The 17,940-nt window shown below is 46.4% G+C and overlaps 1 protein-coding gene across 1 annotated transcript in view; it reads right to left on the reverse strand.

Moving 5' to 3' along the window:
* SCYL1 (SCY1 like pseudokinase 1) overlaps window positions 1-17,940 on the reverse strand; it is a 41,705-nt gene that overhangs the window by 14,680 nt on the left and 9,085 nt on the right. The window contains exons 5-11 of the mRNA XM_081967817.1: window positions 12,520-12,610; window positions 11,342-11,497; window positions 6,589-6,747; window positions 5,127-5,234; window positions 4,138-4,251; window positions 2,437-2,592; window positions 337-525 (exon numbers count right to left, since the gene is read on the reverse strand). Coding sequence (XP_081823943.1) covers window positions 337-525; window positions 2,437-2,592; window positions 4,138-4,251; window positions 5,127-5,234; window positions 6,589-6,747; window positions 11,342-11,497; window positions 12,520-12,610 — 973 coding nt within the window. The remainder of the gene's footprint in view (window positions 1-336; window positions 526-2,436; window positions 2,593-4,137; window positions 4,252-5,126; window positions 5,235-6,588; window positions 6,748-11,341; window positions 11,498-12,519; window positions 12,611-17,940) is intronic.

Below are 17,940 nucleotides of genomic sequence, written 5' to 3' on the forward strand. Positions count from 1 at the left end.
GAGGAGGAGGAAGAAGAGGAGGTAAAGGAGGAGGAGGACGACGACTGTGGGGTCCTTGGGGCTCTCTAAGCTTGTTTTCTTGTAGGCGTTTCTTTCATCACCAACATCATCAGTGCTTGTAAGGAGTAACTTAACAGCAAACAGCACTCCTTACAAGCCCTGATGACATTACCTAGGTTGGTAATGAAACGTCTGCAAGAAAACAAACAAGCTCAGAGAGCACCCGGGATCCCTCAACTGGATCTGCTTCCCCCGTGGACGTCATTCTCCGCCCTCCCTTCAGAAATCCCCAAGGGGAGTTTCCCCCCCCCCGCCCCCCACCCCCACCCCCCTCACCTGGTCCCGGACAGTTTTTTCAGAGTCCACCGTCAAGGTGCACAGCACTGGCAGGATTTTGAAGGCGCACTCTTTCATGGAGAAGAAGTTGTGGGTGGCAGCGAAGCCCAGGACGCCGGCCGCCCGCGAGGGGGCAAAGGGGTCCTTGGTGGCTCGGCTGAAGGCCGAGATCAGCACGTTCTGCCTCGTCTGCAAAGAGAAGATCCAGGAAACAAGTTTTTTCCTCACCTGGAAGAAGACATTGCAGCCAAAAGGACGGAGGAGTCTTACTCCCCCAAGTGCAATCCTCGGGATATTTGATACAGGGAGTCCTCGACTTATAACAGTCTAGTGACCATCCAAAGTTGCAACGGCACCAGGGGAAAAAAAAATGACTTCATGACTGTTTTCCAGAGTTTTCCAACCTTTGCCACCTCCCCGTGATCCCCGGATCAAAATTCACAGGCTTGGCAACTGACTCATATTTATGACGGTCTTCTCTTTCTGCGACCATTTCATTGGGGGAGAATAGATTCACTTCACAACCGTGTTACTAATTTAACAACTTCAACGATTCACTTAACAACTGGGGAAAGAACATTTGTCAAACTCACTTAACAACTGTCTCGCTTAGCAACAGGAATGGTGGGCTCAGTTGTGGTCGGAGCTCAAGGACTACCTGTATATCAGCGAGTCCATCGTTCAAGGCTAGCGTTGGTACAAAGAACAGTGGCACACAGGATGCATTGCAACAAGCAGGGGGTTGGACTAAATGACCTCTAAGATCCTTTCCCATTTCATCATTCTAATCTTAATTCATATCTAATCCATTGAACATTCATTAATTACAGGTGATTCGCAAATTATGACCAGTCACTAGACTTTTCAGAATTAGAACAGCTCTGGAAAACAGGACTGATGTCTGGTCCTCGCACTTACGACCAATACAGCGTCACTGCAGTTCAGCCACTTGTCATCCAAGTGACTGGTATCCAGCATATATGTACAATGCTTGCAGTGTTCACGTCATTGCCAACTAAGTCAATGGGGAATCCAGCAGGGAACTTCCAAGTCACAATCATGTGATAGCTTGCTTAATGACCACAGTGATTCACTCAATGACCATAGAGATTCCTTTAACAACTGTGGACTTCAACTCCCAGAATTCCTCAGCCAGCCTTGGCTATTTTAAGACTTCTGGACTTCTGGAGGGATAATGATAACAAGGTATATATAGGCATGGGTACAACATAAGGAAATTGAATGTAAATTGCAAATAATCATTTGGAAAGGATTAGAAAATTTTGTTATTGAATATTATTAGCTAGAATAGGATATAAAGATTCAGTGTTATTGGAGGATTTTAGAAATAGCAAATGAAATGCCAGTATGTGGTTATGTTTTAAATCTTGGTATATTTTATGATGAAGGACGTTTAAACAATTATAATCAAATGAAAATGGAGGTATGATGACGGTAACATGTATAAATCTGAGTTAAAATACTTGAGTTAATATGAATTATGATTGATGACTGTGGAAGAGATGCACGAAAACCTTTTGTAACCAACTGATACTTTCTACAGTATGCAAAAAAAGATTTTATGTGTTGTGTTTGTTTTGAAAACAAAAAAATAAAAATAAAAATTTTATTTAAAAAAAAAAAAGACTTCTGGAGGTCAACTCCCAGAATTCCCCAGCCGGCCTTGGCTACTTGAAGACTTCTGGACTTCAACTCCCAGAATTCCTCAGCCAACCTTGGCTACTCTTAAGATTTCTGGACTTCAACTCCCAGAATTCCTCAGCCAGCCTTGGGGACTGGACTTCAATTCCCAGAATTCCCCAGCCAGCCTTGGGGACTGGACTTCAACTCCCAGAATTCCTCAGCCAGCCTGGGCACTGGACTTCAACTCCCAGAATTCCCCAGCCAGCCTTGGCTACTTGAAGACTTCTGGACTTCAACTCCCAGAATTCCTCAGCCAGCCTTGGGGAATGGAGAGTCCCCAGGTCTTAAAATAGCCACAGTTGGACATCCCTGCTCTAAAGCTTCCCAGCTTCCCCGCGCCTGCTCCGAAAGCCCCCTCCCCCCACCTGCTGCTTCCTTGAACCCGTGCCCACTCACGCTGGCACTGAGGTATGGCCCAATCTTGCCCAGGCACACGGTGGTGTTGCAGCGAATGGGGCCCTGGTCGTCGCGGGCCTGGAGACGAGCGAAGTGCTTCATGAGTTCCACGTTGAGGTTGGCCTCGTTCAGCTTGGGCGCCAAGAGCAGCATGGACTGTGGGGGAGACACAAGAGAAGAAGCCCCTTAGCAAGAAGCCGTAGGGCGGGCAAACAAGGGCAGGCAGAAGGGGCCCCCAGGTGGGGGATGCTTGGCGGTGGGGATAGCCTGGAAGAAGAGGCCCGGTCACTCCCTGGACGCAGGGTGGACATTAAGGGGACAGCGACACTGGGATCACCTTGTGGTCTTTTTCCCAGCCAAAGAAGAAAGGTTTGGAAGGGAGGGTATAGATGACCTCACCCACTTCAGCTTCGGGCCATTATAATATAAGCAGGGGTGGGATTCAGCCAGTTCGGACAGTTTCAGGCAAATCGGATGGTTTAATTTTACTTCTAGTTCGCCGAACCAGTAGTTGCAAGGACTGGCTGGCCCCGCCCACCCCACCTGCCCCTCCCAGGAGTCTCCATGCGGCCTGTTTTGGATGTCAGGTAAGTGCAGAGGCTCTGGGAGGGCGAAAAATGAACCTCCCGGAAGTCCGGAAATGGGCCTAGACCTCGGGGGAGGCCGTTTTCGTCCTCCTGGAGGCTCGAGAAAAGCCTCCTTAGCTTGGGAAGGGCAAACCCCCCCCCCCCATGATGCAGGAGGCACGGCCACGCCCAGCATGGCCACGCCCACCCAGCAATCGGGCAGAGAACCGGTTGCTGCAATTTTTCAATCCCTCCCCTGAATGTAAGAGCCCCCCACCCCCACCCCAAAAACACCCCCTGGGGGATGGTGACTCCCAACAGATGAACGGTTGTTCATCCCACTCGGCAGGGTGGGACGTCAGGGGCTCCGTGACCCCCCCCCCCAAGAAGTAGAGAACTTGACATCTGTCAGTCTTCCAGGGGTGGGTTACAGGTGGTATGCCCCGGTAATGCCGGAAGCAGCAACCCCCGTACCGGAACGGCCCGCCTACCCTCCCTCGTTCCGTACCTATAAATTCCGTACCAGTCGGGAAACCCAACGGGATGAGCTAATTCTGCTTAGCTGTAAGGTTACCTTAACACAGTGCTTCTCAAATAGTGGGGCGGGCCCCCCGGGGGGGGGGCGAGGCTCCGTAAAGGGGGGCTCAGCTCAAATTATTTTATATATTTTTGTTTTGCAGGTTAAAGTTTTTTTTAATATTGTGTTCCTTTAAATCCTGTGCTCCTTTAAATCTTTTCTGCTACAGTTAATAAAGCTATTCTTTGTTGTAAATTGATCCACATTTCTTTCTTTTTTTATTCTCTTATACGTTAATAAGGATACAGTGTTATGCAGAGGTGTACTTATAACAATTTTATAGACAAATGATACTATTTACAGTCGCGCGGAGGGCGCGAAATGTTTTCTTCTTCCTAGGGGGGGCATGACAGAAAATAATTGAGAAGCACTGCCTTAACAGGATTTTGCAGGTCTGAAAGTACGAACCCCCCACCGTCTCTTTTACAGCCTCTGAAACTGGGGAAGCCCTCTTTCTCCACCCGTTAGGCAGCTGAGGGCGAAGCGGCCTCTTATCTGGCAGCGTCTTTTGCCTCCCGCCTTCCAAGGCCTTTCTCACACCCCTTTGTGTCGCCTCACCTTCACCGTCTGCTCCCGAATGGCTGGGTTGGTGTCCAGGAAACCATGGACCACGTGGGGGAAGATCTGGGTGTTGACCGTGGGCTCGTTCAGGTACTGAATGAAGTGCTCCATCTGGACGGGAGACGCCGGCGGTCAGTCGGCAGTTACAAAAGCCCCCCCGCAATTTCTCTCTCTCGCTTGCACCAGGTTCCCACAACACACCGAACGGGCCCAGGTTTGCGCTAAAACCGTGCACTAATCCCAAGGGCTGCATTCACGCAGTTTAATTTTTTTTAATTTACCGTGCCTTATGGGGTCTTATTCTCTTTTGACCCCCAAAATAAGCGCCTGGCCTTCTTTTCGGGGAGGTCTTATTATTTTTGAGGTCTGCTGTTGTGTTGCAATATTTTCGGGGATGACTTATTTTGGGGGGGAGGGCTTATTTTAACGCATGCACTCAAAAGCCCAATTGGGTTTATTATCCGGGGAGGTCTTATTTTCGGGGCAACAGGGTAATTTGCCTGCTGCCTTCATTATTAATTTTTAATGCCCCTGTAATCCAGGGGTCCCCAACCTGTGGGCCACAGCCTATTTGCAACTGGTGCATGCCAGGGCATGTACATGCGTTCGTACACAGCCCCCCTCATGCGAGCGCCTCAGGGGTTCGGGTCCATACTCATGCAAGCAACCCCTCCCATTAAACCATCCCCTCTTCCCCCCTCTCAACTCCGGGACAACAACCCAGAAAGATTGGGGAACTCCGCTGTCATCCCTTGATTCAGGATACAGTCGGGGCAACTGAATGGGGCAGAGCATTTACTGACCTCATTCCCTTCCTGATGCCTACACAGATTTCTCTTTAAAGCCCGTTGATTTCAATCGCTTAACCCATGCAGGACTCAAATCTAGGACTCTTATTTAAAGAAAGAGCCGAGGACGCAACTACATCCTTTCTCTTAACAAATGCACAACCCACAAATGCAACTCTTTGTGATTTGGACGCCAACCTGTTGTAGCAAACGGATCCTCATGGCCCGATCCGGGGAAGAGAACATCTTCACAATCACGGGGATGATTTTTTGCTGGTATTCTTGGCTGTTCAGAAATTTCCCCACCTGGAAAACGGGAAAAGAAAAGCAGAGGAGGAAGAGAGAGAGAGAAATGGAAGGTTACTAATTAAGCATCTTGAATATACACAACAGGTTGTTCATTTGTGTCAGGAGCATCACAATTAAAATAAATTGTGCTACCTGACATAAAAAACCATATGTATGTATGTATGTATGTGTATCACAATCACAAAGAGCAGAAGCAAGCGGATACACAACAGGTGTGCCACAACAGGAAACGAAGACAGCCTCACTACCCTGAGCCACAATCCCCATCCTTCTCCAAATTGGGGGAATCCCAGGATGAACATGACAGACAGAGCTCAGGCAAGGAGCAAGGACCACCCACTCCTGATCCAAGAGCACGGAGAGTGGAGAGAAGGCGAGAACAGTGCAAGTGCCACGCCCCTCTTCACAAGGCACACCTGGGGACTGAAACTTAAGGAGCCGCTGTGGGAAGGGGCATATGTCAGGAACAAACGCTGAATTCCTGGAGTGCTGACATTTGAATGTTCCTCTATGAGCAAGGACCACCCCCTCCTGGTCCAAGAGCACGGAGAGTGGAGAGAAGGCGAGAACAGTGCAGAATGACATGACTACTCAGGAGGAGAGTGCCCCGCCCCTCTTCACAAGGCACACCTGGGGACTGAGACTTAAGAAGCCGCTGTGGGAACGGGCATTTGTCGGGAACAAACGCTGAATTCCTGGAGTGATGAACTTTCCTGGATTCCTTGCATTCTTTCTAGATTTCTGGATTACTTGCCGTGTTCCTTTGCTTCCTGAACTCCTCAACTTGCCCTGCTGGATTTATTGCTGTGCAGCCGTGGTACTCACAGCGCTGGGCTGGACTATTTGCAGCCAGAGGTTGCTTGAGGGGTGTGTGTGTCTGTGTGATCACTTTGCCTTGGGACTTGTCAGAAACATGGGAGCATCTGGGGAAATTTGGAGCAATAACGGGGCGGTGTCAGGTTTCCTAAAAGTGCCCTAATTGATTCATGAGTATCGAGCCAGGTTTCAATGAAAAAGTAGTCATTTATTAGGATCAACATTAGGCAACATCTGTTCGCAGTCAAGCCTATGCTTTGTTTGATTTATTGCTGAAGTTTAGCCCCGTTCCTTCCCTCCCCTCAGTCTGTGTCATAAATCACATTCTCTAATGAGGTGCACCCCTCCCAAGCCTGCTGCCGTAATCTGAGATTCGACTTTAGCTGAAAGTATGCGTGGAATGATTCCCCCCCTTCTCTCACTATGGCAACTTTAGGAGTTGACAGGCCGTTTGAATGGCTTGTGTTTGTGTTATCTCTGTGCCGTGCCCCAGGTCATCACAATCCGTGTCTCCTAAAGGAGGAGAGTGGCTTACCTTAAAGAGCGGGGTAAGGATTATGGCGCCCGCACTCCCAAACTCAAAGGCCATCAGCAACTGGGGAAGGACCTTGTGACGACAGAAATCCTCGGGGAAAGTATCCAGGTTGTCGCTGAGTTCTTGGAAAAACGTCTGCCGCTCGGCCGGCTCCTTAATCTGCAGGAGGGGAAAAGCAGTAACCAAGAGTCACGGGTTCAAATCCGCCCCCACCCCACCCTTTCCAGCTCGGGGAAGGGGGAGGCATGGAATTAAAGGACGGTGAGGGGTCATTCAGACCAGATCTCCAACCAAGCTGGAGCCAGGTTCTGCAGAAGGATTCCCACCATAGAGATCCCATGTGGGAAATACCCCATGATCTAGCCAGCACTCAACAAGGGTGTCAGGATATTTAATACCCTTTTTCTTGGAGTAAGCTACTTTGGGGGCGATTAAGTTAAGGTTTCGTGCCTGTATATTCTACAGCAATCAGTCAGTTAACAGTCAGTCTGTCCGTTTGTCTATCTAATCTATCTTCTATCAATTTATTATCTCTCTACCTCCCTACCTATCTAATCTATCTTCTATCTATCTATTTATTATCACTCTCTCTCTTCTATCATCTATCTATCTATCTATCATTCTATTTCCTATCTATCATCTATCTACATCTCTATCTATCTCTCTATCTCTCTATCATCTATCTATCTATCTATCTATCTATCATCTATCTATCTATCATCTATCTATCTATCATTCTCTTTCCTGTCATCTATCTATCTATCTATCTATCTATCTATCTATCTATCATCTATCTATCATCTATCTAATCTATCTATCTATCTATCTATCTATCTATCCATCCATCCATCCATCTATCCAATCTATCTTCCATCTATCTAATTTATGATTTATCTACCTACCTACCTACCTAATTTATCTATCTATCTATCTATCTATCTATCTATCTATCTATCTATCTATCTATCATCTATCTATCTATCATCTATCTATCTATCTATCTATCTATCTATCTATGAATCTACTATATATCTATCTAATTTATTATCTCTCTCTCATCTATCTATCTATCTATCTATCTATCTATCTATCTATTTATCTATCATCTATCTATCTATCTATCTATCATCTATCTATCTATCTATCATCTATCTATCTATCTATCATTCTATTTCCTATCTATCATCTATCTACATCTCTATCTATCTATCTATCTATCTATCATCTATCTATCTATCTATCTATCTATCTATCTATCTATCTATCATTCTCTTTCCTGTCATCTATCTATCTATCTATCTATCTATCTATCTATCATCTATCTATCATCTATCTAATCTAATCTATCTATCTATCTATCTATCTATCTATCTATCTATCTATCTATCTATCTATCTATCCATCCATCCATCCATCTATCCAATCTATCTTCCATCTATCTAATTTATGATTTATCTACCTACCTACCTACCTAATTTATCTATCTATCTATCTATCTATCTATCTATCTATCTATCTATCTATCTATCTATGAATCTACTATATATCTATCTAATTTATTATCTCTCTCTCATCTATCTATCTATCTATCTATCTATCTATCTATCTATCTATCTATTTATCTATCATCTATCTATCTATCTATCTATCTATCTATATATCATCTATCATCTATCTATCATCTATCTATCTATCTATCATTCTATTTCCTATCTATCATCTATCTACATCTCTATCTATCTATCTATCTATCTATCTATGTATCTATCTATCTATCTATCATCTATCTATCTATCTATCTATCTATCTATCTATCTATCTATCATTCTCTTTCCTGTCATCTATCTATCTATCTATCTATCTATCTATCTATCTATCTATCTATCATCTATCTAATCTATCTATCTATCTATCTATCTATCTATCTATCTATCTATCTATCTATCTATCTATCTATCCATCCATCTATCCAATCTATCTTCCATCTATCTAATTTATTATTTATCTACCTACCTACCTACCTACCTAATTTATCTATCTATCTATCTATCTATCTATCTATCTATCTATCTATCTATCTATCATCTATCTATCTATCTATCTATCTATCTATCTATCTATCATCTATCTATCTATCATCTATCTATCTATCATCTATCTATCTATCTATCTATCTATCTATCTATCTATCTATCTATGAATCTACTATCTATCTATCTATCTATCTATCTATCTATCTATCTATCTATCATCTATCTATGAATCTACTATATATCTAATTTATTATCTCTCTCTCATCTATCTATCTATCTATCATCATCTATCTACCTACCTACCTACCTATCATCTATCTATGAATCTACTACCGTGTTTCCCCGAAAATACACCATGTCCTGAAACTAAACCCTTGCGACATTTTTCACGTGCGCAAAAATATAAGCCCACCCTCGAAAATAAACCCTCTGGACAATCCCCCCCCCCCCGACCAGGCAGAGCACCGCTCGCCGACCTAGCGGTATCCCGAAGGCACCAAGCCACGGGAATGAGGTGGGGGCAAAGGCGCTTGCGTTGCTTGGTGCTTTCGGGGTACCGCTAGGTCAGTCAGCGGCGCTGTGCCCAGCTGAAGAGGGGGGTGGGTTTGCTGGGCAGCTGCTCCCTTGTGAACTGGCTCCCGAAGAGCCGGGCACAGCCTCAGGGTCGAATGGCTGTGTTGCGCTGTCGCAGCAGCAACGCAGCAGCCATGAGGTGACCAAGCTTATGAGCAGCCGCCCGGCAACCCCCCTTTCCAGCCGTGTATAGTGTCGCTGACCAACCTAGCAGTACCTGGAAGGCACCAAGCAACGCGAGCGCCTGTTCGCCGCCCTCCGCCTCCCGCGGCTCGGTGCCTTCGGAATGCCCCTAGGTGAGTGAATGGGGCTCTGCATGGCTGGAGAGGGGAGTTTCGCAGCGGCTTTTCCTCTCCCCGCTCGCGCGAAGGGCATCTGCGCTGCTGGCGCCGTCTGCCGCTTGGGTTTTTTTTTCAAAGCACGGAGGATGGATGCCGCTCTGGAAGTACGCTCTATGGTTGTACAATCTGCAGCGGCGCTGTACCCGGCTGGAAAGGGGGGTTGCCGGGCGGCTGCTCATAAGCTTGGTCACCTCATGGCTGCTGCGTTGCTGCTGCGACAGCGCAACACAGCCATTCGACCCTGAGGCTGTGCCCGGCTCTTCGGGAGCCAGTTCACAAGGGAGCAGCCGCCCGGCAGCCCCAAAACAATAAGCCCTCCCTGATAATAAACCCAAGGGCATATTTCGTGGGGCAAAAGAAAATAAGCCCCTGGCGTATTTTCGGGGAAACACGGTATATAGCTATCTAATTTATTATCTCTCTCTCATCTATCTATCTATCTATCTATCTATCTATCTATCTATCTATCTATCTATCATCTATCTATCTATCTATCTACCTACCTACCTACCTATCTATCATCTATCTAATCTATCATCTACTGTATCTACCTACCTACCTACCTACCTACCTACCTACCTACCTACCTACCTGCACATTCACGTCGTGTTTTAGTAAAAGAGATCAGTAAAAAAAAAACCAGTAAAACCAATTCCTGTATTTTATTGCAATGTGTGAATGGCAAAACACCTCCAGATAGGGAGATTGAAACCTCAAATGTTCCAGGGTTGAACCAAGTTCTTTGACCCACAAGCAGAGCCTCCTTTATTTATTTATTTATTTATTTCTTAGATTTTTAGACCGCCCCTCTCCCAAAAAGGGACTCGGGGCGGTGTACAGTCAATACAATAAAACCAGTCATAAAATTAAATACATTTAAGCTACATTTAAGATACATTTGGAGGGGAGATAGGCTGTACTAAGAAATAAATAATTCTAATCCTAAAAACATCACAATTAAAACCCCAAACCCTAAAATAAAATAAATCCCTGGGAGGTAAAACTAAGAAAGTGCCAGGCCAGCTGATTGAAACAGGTGAGTCTTTAACTTTTGCCGGAAGGAACGGAGGTCGGTGGTAGTTCGAATGTCTGGGGGGAGGTCATTCCAGAGGGTTGGGCCCATCACAGAGAAGGATCTACTCCTAGGTGTCGCCCGCTGGCATTGCCTAGCAGACGGCACCAGGAGGAGCCCCTCCCTGTGTGAGCGGATAGGTCGCAGGGACGTATGTGGAAGGATGCGATCCTGCAGATAACTAGGTCCTCTGCCATGGAGCGCTTTAAAGATGGTGATCAATACCTTGAAACGCACCCGAAAGGCCACAGGTAGCCAGTGCAGCTCGCGCAGGAGAGGTGTTACGTGGGAGTAACGTGTACTTCCCATAATAACCCGCGCGGCTGCGTTCTGAACTAGCTGCAGTCTCCGGATGCGTCCCAAGGGAAGCCCCATGTAGAGGGCATTGCAGTAGTCCAGGCGAGACGTCACCAGCGCATGAGTGACCGTGCGCAGGGCACTCCGGTCCAGTAGGGGGCGCAATTGGCGCACCAGGCGAACCTGGTGGAACGCCCCCCTTGCCACGGCTGCCACATGGTCCTCCATTGACAGCCGGGCATCAAGGAGGACGCCCAAATTGCGCGCCCGCTCCACAGGGGACAGTTGTTCGCCCCCTATGGCCAGCGATGGGGTCAGCTGGCTGAACCGAGGTGCCGGTAACCACAGCCACTCGGTCTTCTACACTTTAGCCCCATGGACAGCCAGGCACAGGCCAGGAGCCTTCGGTGGAGAGGCACCGGGCTCCCGGCTCTCACCTGGATCTCCTCCAGAAAGAGGTTGGTCTCCACAAACTTGTTGTCCATGAAACCGCCCGTCCGACAGCAATTTTGCAGGAATTTGGATGGGCTGGGTCGTAGCTTGGGGTTGGCACCAACCAGCTCACAGTAATGGGGCACCAAGGACTTGGGGATCTGGAAGAGATGGAAGGAGGCAGGTAGGTCAGGAGGAGGAGATGGTGGTCGCCAACAGAAGAGGGAAGACAAGATGGGCACCGTTCATGTCTCAGGCAGTTCCAATGTCAACTGTGCAACCTGCAGCCTTTTTCCCTTTGCAACCTTATGGAGTAGAGAAAACACACTTCACTTTAGGGCGCTGTTTCACCACTTTGGCAACTTTAAGATGGGTGGACTTCAATTCCACCCATCTTAAAGTTATCAAGGATGAGAAAACTGGTCTAGTCCATTTCTGGGTATTCATCTATCTTTTACTTCTAATATGCCAGCTCAATATTTTTACACCTAGGGGAAGAGAGAAAGAGAGAAACAGACAGATAGACAGACATAGATACAGAGAGATAGAGAGAGAGATACAGATAGATAGATAGATAGATAGATAGATAGATAGATAGATAGATAGATAGATGTAGACAGACAGACAGACAGACAAAGATAGATACAGAGAGATAGATACAGAGAGAGAGAGAGAGAGAGAGAGAGGTAGGTAGGTAGGTAGGTAGGTAAGTAGGTAGGTAGGTAGGTAGATGATAGATAGATAGATAGATAGATAGATAGATAGATAGATAGATAGATAGATATAGAGATACAGATAGATACATAGGTAGGTAGATAGATAGACAGACAGACAAAGATAGATACAGAGAGAGAGATACAGAAAGAGAGAGATAGGGAGAGAGAGGGGGGGAGAGAGAGAGAGAGAGAGAGAGGGAGAAAGAGAGAGAGAGAAGGAATTCACACCACTCAGTGATTTACAAAGTTAGCCACCTCCATTAAATCCACTCAGTGTCTGCCCTAGGACACCATTTTGTCCATCTGTAGCCAGCCCACTTTCATTCATCAGAAAAAAAAACCCGTATTCTCACAACCAACCAACGGGGCAAACTGTCAATCTCAGTTACAGTTTATGGGGTTGTGTGAACCCAGGAAAAGGGGTTAGTTCAGGGAACTGTTGGGGAAGGGTCGCCAAAGAGACTCACTTTGTTGAGGGACCGCAGGGAGGACGGGCGGGTCAGGGGGCCGTTGAAGACCTCCCAGATGAGGCAGCCAAATCGCCACATGTCTGCTGACCTAAGACCACACACAGGAAGCAAGTCTGAGTCACGTCAGGATCATGAGGACTAGCTCCATGCCCACCAGCGGATAGTTTGTTTCCAAGACAGATTTAAGCCCCCTCAAAATACCACACAGACCAATCTATGCTGAAGGGATTCCCACAAAAGACAAAACCAGGTTTGTGCCTCTGCGTAGAACCTGGCTTCAAATAGAGAGCTACGTGCCATCCCTGTGAACCAACCTGGATGTCGTTGAGTTCACCTTGGACGGTTGTGTGCCTTCAGCCTTTAGTGAGGTTAGCACAAAGCTTAGCAGCTGGCACTCTGTGAGACCAAGGAAAGATACCAGCGGTGGAAAAGAATTGACAGGGTTGCAGAATAACAGAGTTGGGAGGGACCTTGGAGGTCTTCTAGTCCAGCCCCCTGATCAAGCAGGAGACCCTGTGCCATTCTAGACAAATGGCTGTCCAGACTCTTCTTGAAAGCCTCCAGTGATGGAGCCCCCCACAACCTCTGGAGGCAACCCATTTCACCCATCGATTCTTCTCATTGTTAAGAGAAGAGAAGATAGAATAAACAACAGCATAGAATATAGAATAGAATATGGGATAGGTTAGGATAGGGACTAGAATAGAATGGAATTGGAACAGGAACAAGAACAGAATAGAATCTTTATTGAGACTAGAATGGAATGGAATGGAACAGAAGCTGGAAGGGACCTTGGAGGTCTTCTAGTCCAGCCCCCTGCTCAAGCAGAAGAAGCAATTAAGGAGAAAGAGCAAACTGAATATTATATGATTTGGGAAGTATTTTTACTAATGGCCGGAGAATAAAAAGGGAGTTTGGAAATGAAGGAGGCTAAAAAGTAAGTAGAAAATATATCAAGATAAGAGATATAATTAAGATGAAAATTGTTAGTATGTGTATGATGGTATTATCACTAGAAGATATTAAGAAGAAAAATTGAGAGTTTTACAATGTTTAAATGTTTAAGATATTATAATAATAAGTTTAGGGAAATAATGTTACTATAAATGTGAAAGGATGTGGCAAATGAGGAACGATGTTGCACAGAGGAGTTTGTACCCAGACGACACTCTGCCTAAGGAAAGATGGAATGTTTATTTTTGTAATTGAATATATATATGTGTGTATGTATGTATGTATGTATTTGTGTTACAACCCCTGGTATGCCCAAATATGGGAGGGAGCTCACCTTTCTGTCCTTCGGCTCATTACAGAAAACCATCCTGGCAGAAAACCATATTTTTATTTTTAATGTTGCCTTTTTATATTTGTGTTGTATTTGTGCTGATAAATAAATAAAGGGAGACTAGTATAGATCTATTTCAAGCTATTTAGCTCTCATCAGCTAGCCATACCCTTACTGGGATTTGAACCAGGGCTGTATTACATATTAGGCAGGAGTCTTAGCCACTAAGCCACAGGCTCTCCTCCTTATCAGCTGAGCCAGAGAAATAGGTATGTATTGGGGTTGTTCCTCTATCCTGGTCCTATTAGATCTATCAGCGGCTTTTGATACCATCGACCATGGTATCCTATTGCGCCGGCTGGAGGGGATGGGAGTAGGGGGCACCGTTTTATGGTGGTTCGGCTCCTACCTCTCCGACCGGACGCAATGTGTGTTGGCAGGGGAGCAGAGGTCGACCCTGAGGTCGCTCACTTGTGGGGTGCCGCAGGGGTCGGTCCTCTCGCCCCTTCTGTTCAACACATATGTGAAGCCACTGGGTGAGATCATCCGTGGTTTTGGGGTTGGATACCATCTGTACGCTGATGACACTCAGCTGTACATTTCCACCCCAAACCACCCTAACGAGGCTGTCGAAATGATGTCCCGGTGTTTGGAAGCCATTCAGGTCTGGATGGGGGACAACAGACTCAGGCTCAACCCCTCCAAGACAGAGTGGCTGTGGTTACCGGCGCCTCGGTTCAACCAGTGGACTCCATCACTGGCCATAGGGGGCGAGCAACTGCCCCCTGTGGAACGGGTGCGCAATTTGGGCATCCTCCTAGATGCCCGGCTGTCCATGGATGACCATGTGGCAGCCGTGGCAAGGGGGGCGTTCCACCAGGTTCGCCTGGTGCGCCAATTGCGCCCCCTATTGGACCGGGATGCCTTACGCACAGTCACTCATGCGCTGGTGACGTCCCGTCTGGACTACTGCAACGCTCTCTACATGGGGCTTCCCTTGAGATGCACCCGAAGACTACAGCTAGTTCAGAATGCGGCCGCGCGGGCTATCACGGGGAGTACCAGGTACTCCCACGTAACACCTCTCCTGTGCGAGCTGCACTGGCTACCTGTGGTTTTTCGGGTGCGTTTCAAGGTGTTGATTACCATCTTTAAAGCGCTCCATGGCACAGGACCTAGTTACCTGCGGGATCGCATCCTACCCCATACATCCCTGCGACCAATTCGCTCTCACAGGGAGGGACTCCTCCGGGTGCCGTCCACCAAGCAATGCCAACGGAGTAGAGCCTTCTCTGTAATGGGCCCAACCCTCTGGAATGACCTCCCCCCCGATATCAGAACTACTACCGACCTCCGCTCCTTCCGACAGAAACTCAAGACCCACCTGTTCCAATTAGCTGGCCTGGCCCATTTATAGTCCCATTGTATACCTCCTGGCAAATATTTTACCCTGGGATAGTTTTTAGGGGTATTTTTTAATGTATTTTTAAATTTTTAAAATTTTAAATCTAACTTTAACTATTGTACAGTAAACTATTGCTACCTCCTCCAGCCACATCTATATTTATTTTATATTTATATTATGTATATTTACTGTTTTTAACATGACTGTACACTGCCCCGAGTCCCTTCTGGGAGAGGGGCGGTCTAGAAATCAAATAAAAGTTAAAGTTAAAGTTAAAGATTTGTGTTACAACCCCTGGTATGCCCAAATATGGGAGGGAGCTCACTACTCCCTCTTTCTCATTATCAGCACAAATACAACACAAATATAAAAAGGCAACATTAAAAATAAAAATAGAACAGAAGCTGGAAGGGACCTTGGAGGTCTTCTAGTCCAGCCCCCTGCTCAAGCATAAGAACCTAAGGAAATTTCTCTTTAGTTGCTTCTCTCCTTGATTAGTTTCCACCCATTGCTTCTTGTTCTGCCCTCAGGAGCCTTGGAGAATAGTTTGACTCCCTCTTCTTTGTGGCAACCCCTGAGATATTGGAACACTGCTATCATGTCTCCCCTAGTCCTTCTTTCTCTTAAGCTAAACATACCCAGTTCCTGCAACCGTTCTTCATATGTTTTAGTCTCCAGTCCCCTAATCCTCTTTCTTGCTCTTCTCTGCACTCTTCCCAGAGCCTCAACATCTGCAGGACAGGACACATAACTGGCCTACCCTGATTGGCAGCTAAAAAATCAACAAAACTGATTTTTAGCTTTGATCTTTGACCTGCTGCTGCCCTCGCCAGAGTTAGAGAGGCCAAAACGAAATCTAAACACTTTTCATTGAACTTAGTTTTTTATTGATTAGATCCCTGGAAAATTGATAATAATTTCTTGCTTCGTAATTAAAGTGACCCTTCGGCACAAACCGATAAGACAGTCTCCAAGGGGCGCCTCCAAGCTTTCAGGGGTGTGTCCAGTGTAGCCCCTGGCAGGTAAGGATCCTGCTCGCATAGTAGGGCCTCCAAACGGTGCAGATACTTTAAGCATTCCTGAAAAGGTTTCCTCTCTCGCGACGGCTTCCGAAATTGGATTGATTTTTCTCCTTCAAATGGATTTTCTAAATCAGGTGATAATCGGAATCCGATTCTGGATTCGAATCTGACTTGAAGCAACTGCATTTTGTATGGAGTAGCCAATCCCTCCCTGCTCCTTTGCAAAGCCCCAAAACATCATTTGGGGGTTCTGGTCAACCCCCCCCCCCCAACTAAGATCCTACTCATATGTGCAGATATGAGAGACCCACAAATCCTCCGATAAAAACAGTATTTCTCAACCTTCGCCACTTCATTATTTTTAAAAATATTTTTATTGTACCTTTTTCTTTATAATACATCATATTTCCAGTTTTGCAGCGAAAGGGTATTGGCTGTTATCCAGTCCTTTTTGCGTATACATAGTTTTATAGCCCCTGATGATAACCAATATTCTCTTAATCATACATTTAGAATCTCTTTTAAAGACGCAATGTTCATAATTGTACCATAACATTCCATGTATTTATCTCTCTCCTTTCTCCTCTCTATTTCCTTTTCCTTCCTTCTCCTCCCTTTTCCTCCTCTCCTCTCTCCACTTCCCTCTCCTTCCTTCTCTCCTACTCCTCTCTCCTCATCCATTTCCTTCTCTCTTTTCTCTTCTCCCCACTTTTCCTCTTCTCCTCTCCCCTCTTCTTTTCCACTTCCTTCTCCTTTCCTTTCTCCTTCTCCATTTTCTTCTCTCCTTTCCCTCTCCACTTCTCTCCCCTCTTCTCTCTCTTCTCCGCTTCCCTCTCTTTCCCTCTCTCCCTTTCCTCTCCCCTCATCCCTTTCCTTCTCTCCTTTCCTTCTCTACTTCCTTCTCCTTCCTTTTCTTCTCCTCTCCCCTCTTTTCTCTCATCTTCCCCACTTCCCTTTCCTTCCCCCTCTCCAACCCCTCTCCCCTCATCCATTTCCTTCTCTCATTTCTCCTCTCTACCTCCTTCTCCTTTCCCTTCTTCCCCACTTCCCCCTCCTTCCCTCTCTCCTCGTCCATTTTCTTCTCTCCTTTCCACTTACTTCTTTCTCCACTCCTCCCCCCTCTTCTCTCTCTTCTCCACTTCCCTCTCCTTCCATCTCTCCCTTTCCTCTCCCCTCATCCATTTCCTTCTCTCCTTTTCCTCTCCTCTTCCTTCTCCTTCCTTTCTTCTCCTCTTCTCTCTTCTCCACTTCCCTTTCCTTCTCTCTCTCCAACTCCTCCCCTCATCCATTTCTTTCTTTCCTTTCCCCTCTCTACTTCCTTCTCCTTCCTTCTCATCTCTCCTCTTCCCCACTTCCCTTTCCTTCCCTCTCTCCTACTCCCCTCCCCTGGTCCATTTCCTTCTCTCCTTTCCCCTCTCTCGTTCCTTCTCCTTCTCCTCTCCCCTCTTCTCTATCCTCTTCCCCACTTCCTTCTCCTACTCCCCTCCCCTGGTCCATTTCCTTCTCTCCTTTGCCCTCTCTCCTTCCTTCTCCTCTTCCCTTGACTTTTCTCGCCTCCTCTTCTCTCCTGTGCCCTGCTCCACTCTACTCCCCTCTTGGTGGACTTCAACTCCCAGAATTCCCCAGCCAGCACAGTGACCAAGGTTGAGAAACATGGTACAAGGTAGTCCTCGACTTATGACCACAATTGAGCCTAAAATTTATGT

Source organism: Natrix helvetica (genome assembly GCF_964273705.1).
Source record: "Natrix helvetica genome assembly, chromosome: 16".
NCBI classification, from domain to species: Eukaryota; Metazoa; Chordata; class Lepidosauria; order Squamata; family Natricidae; genus Natrix; species Natrix helvetica.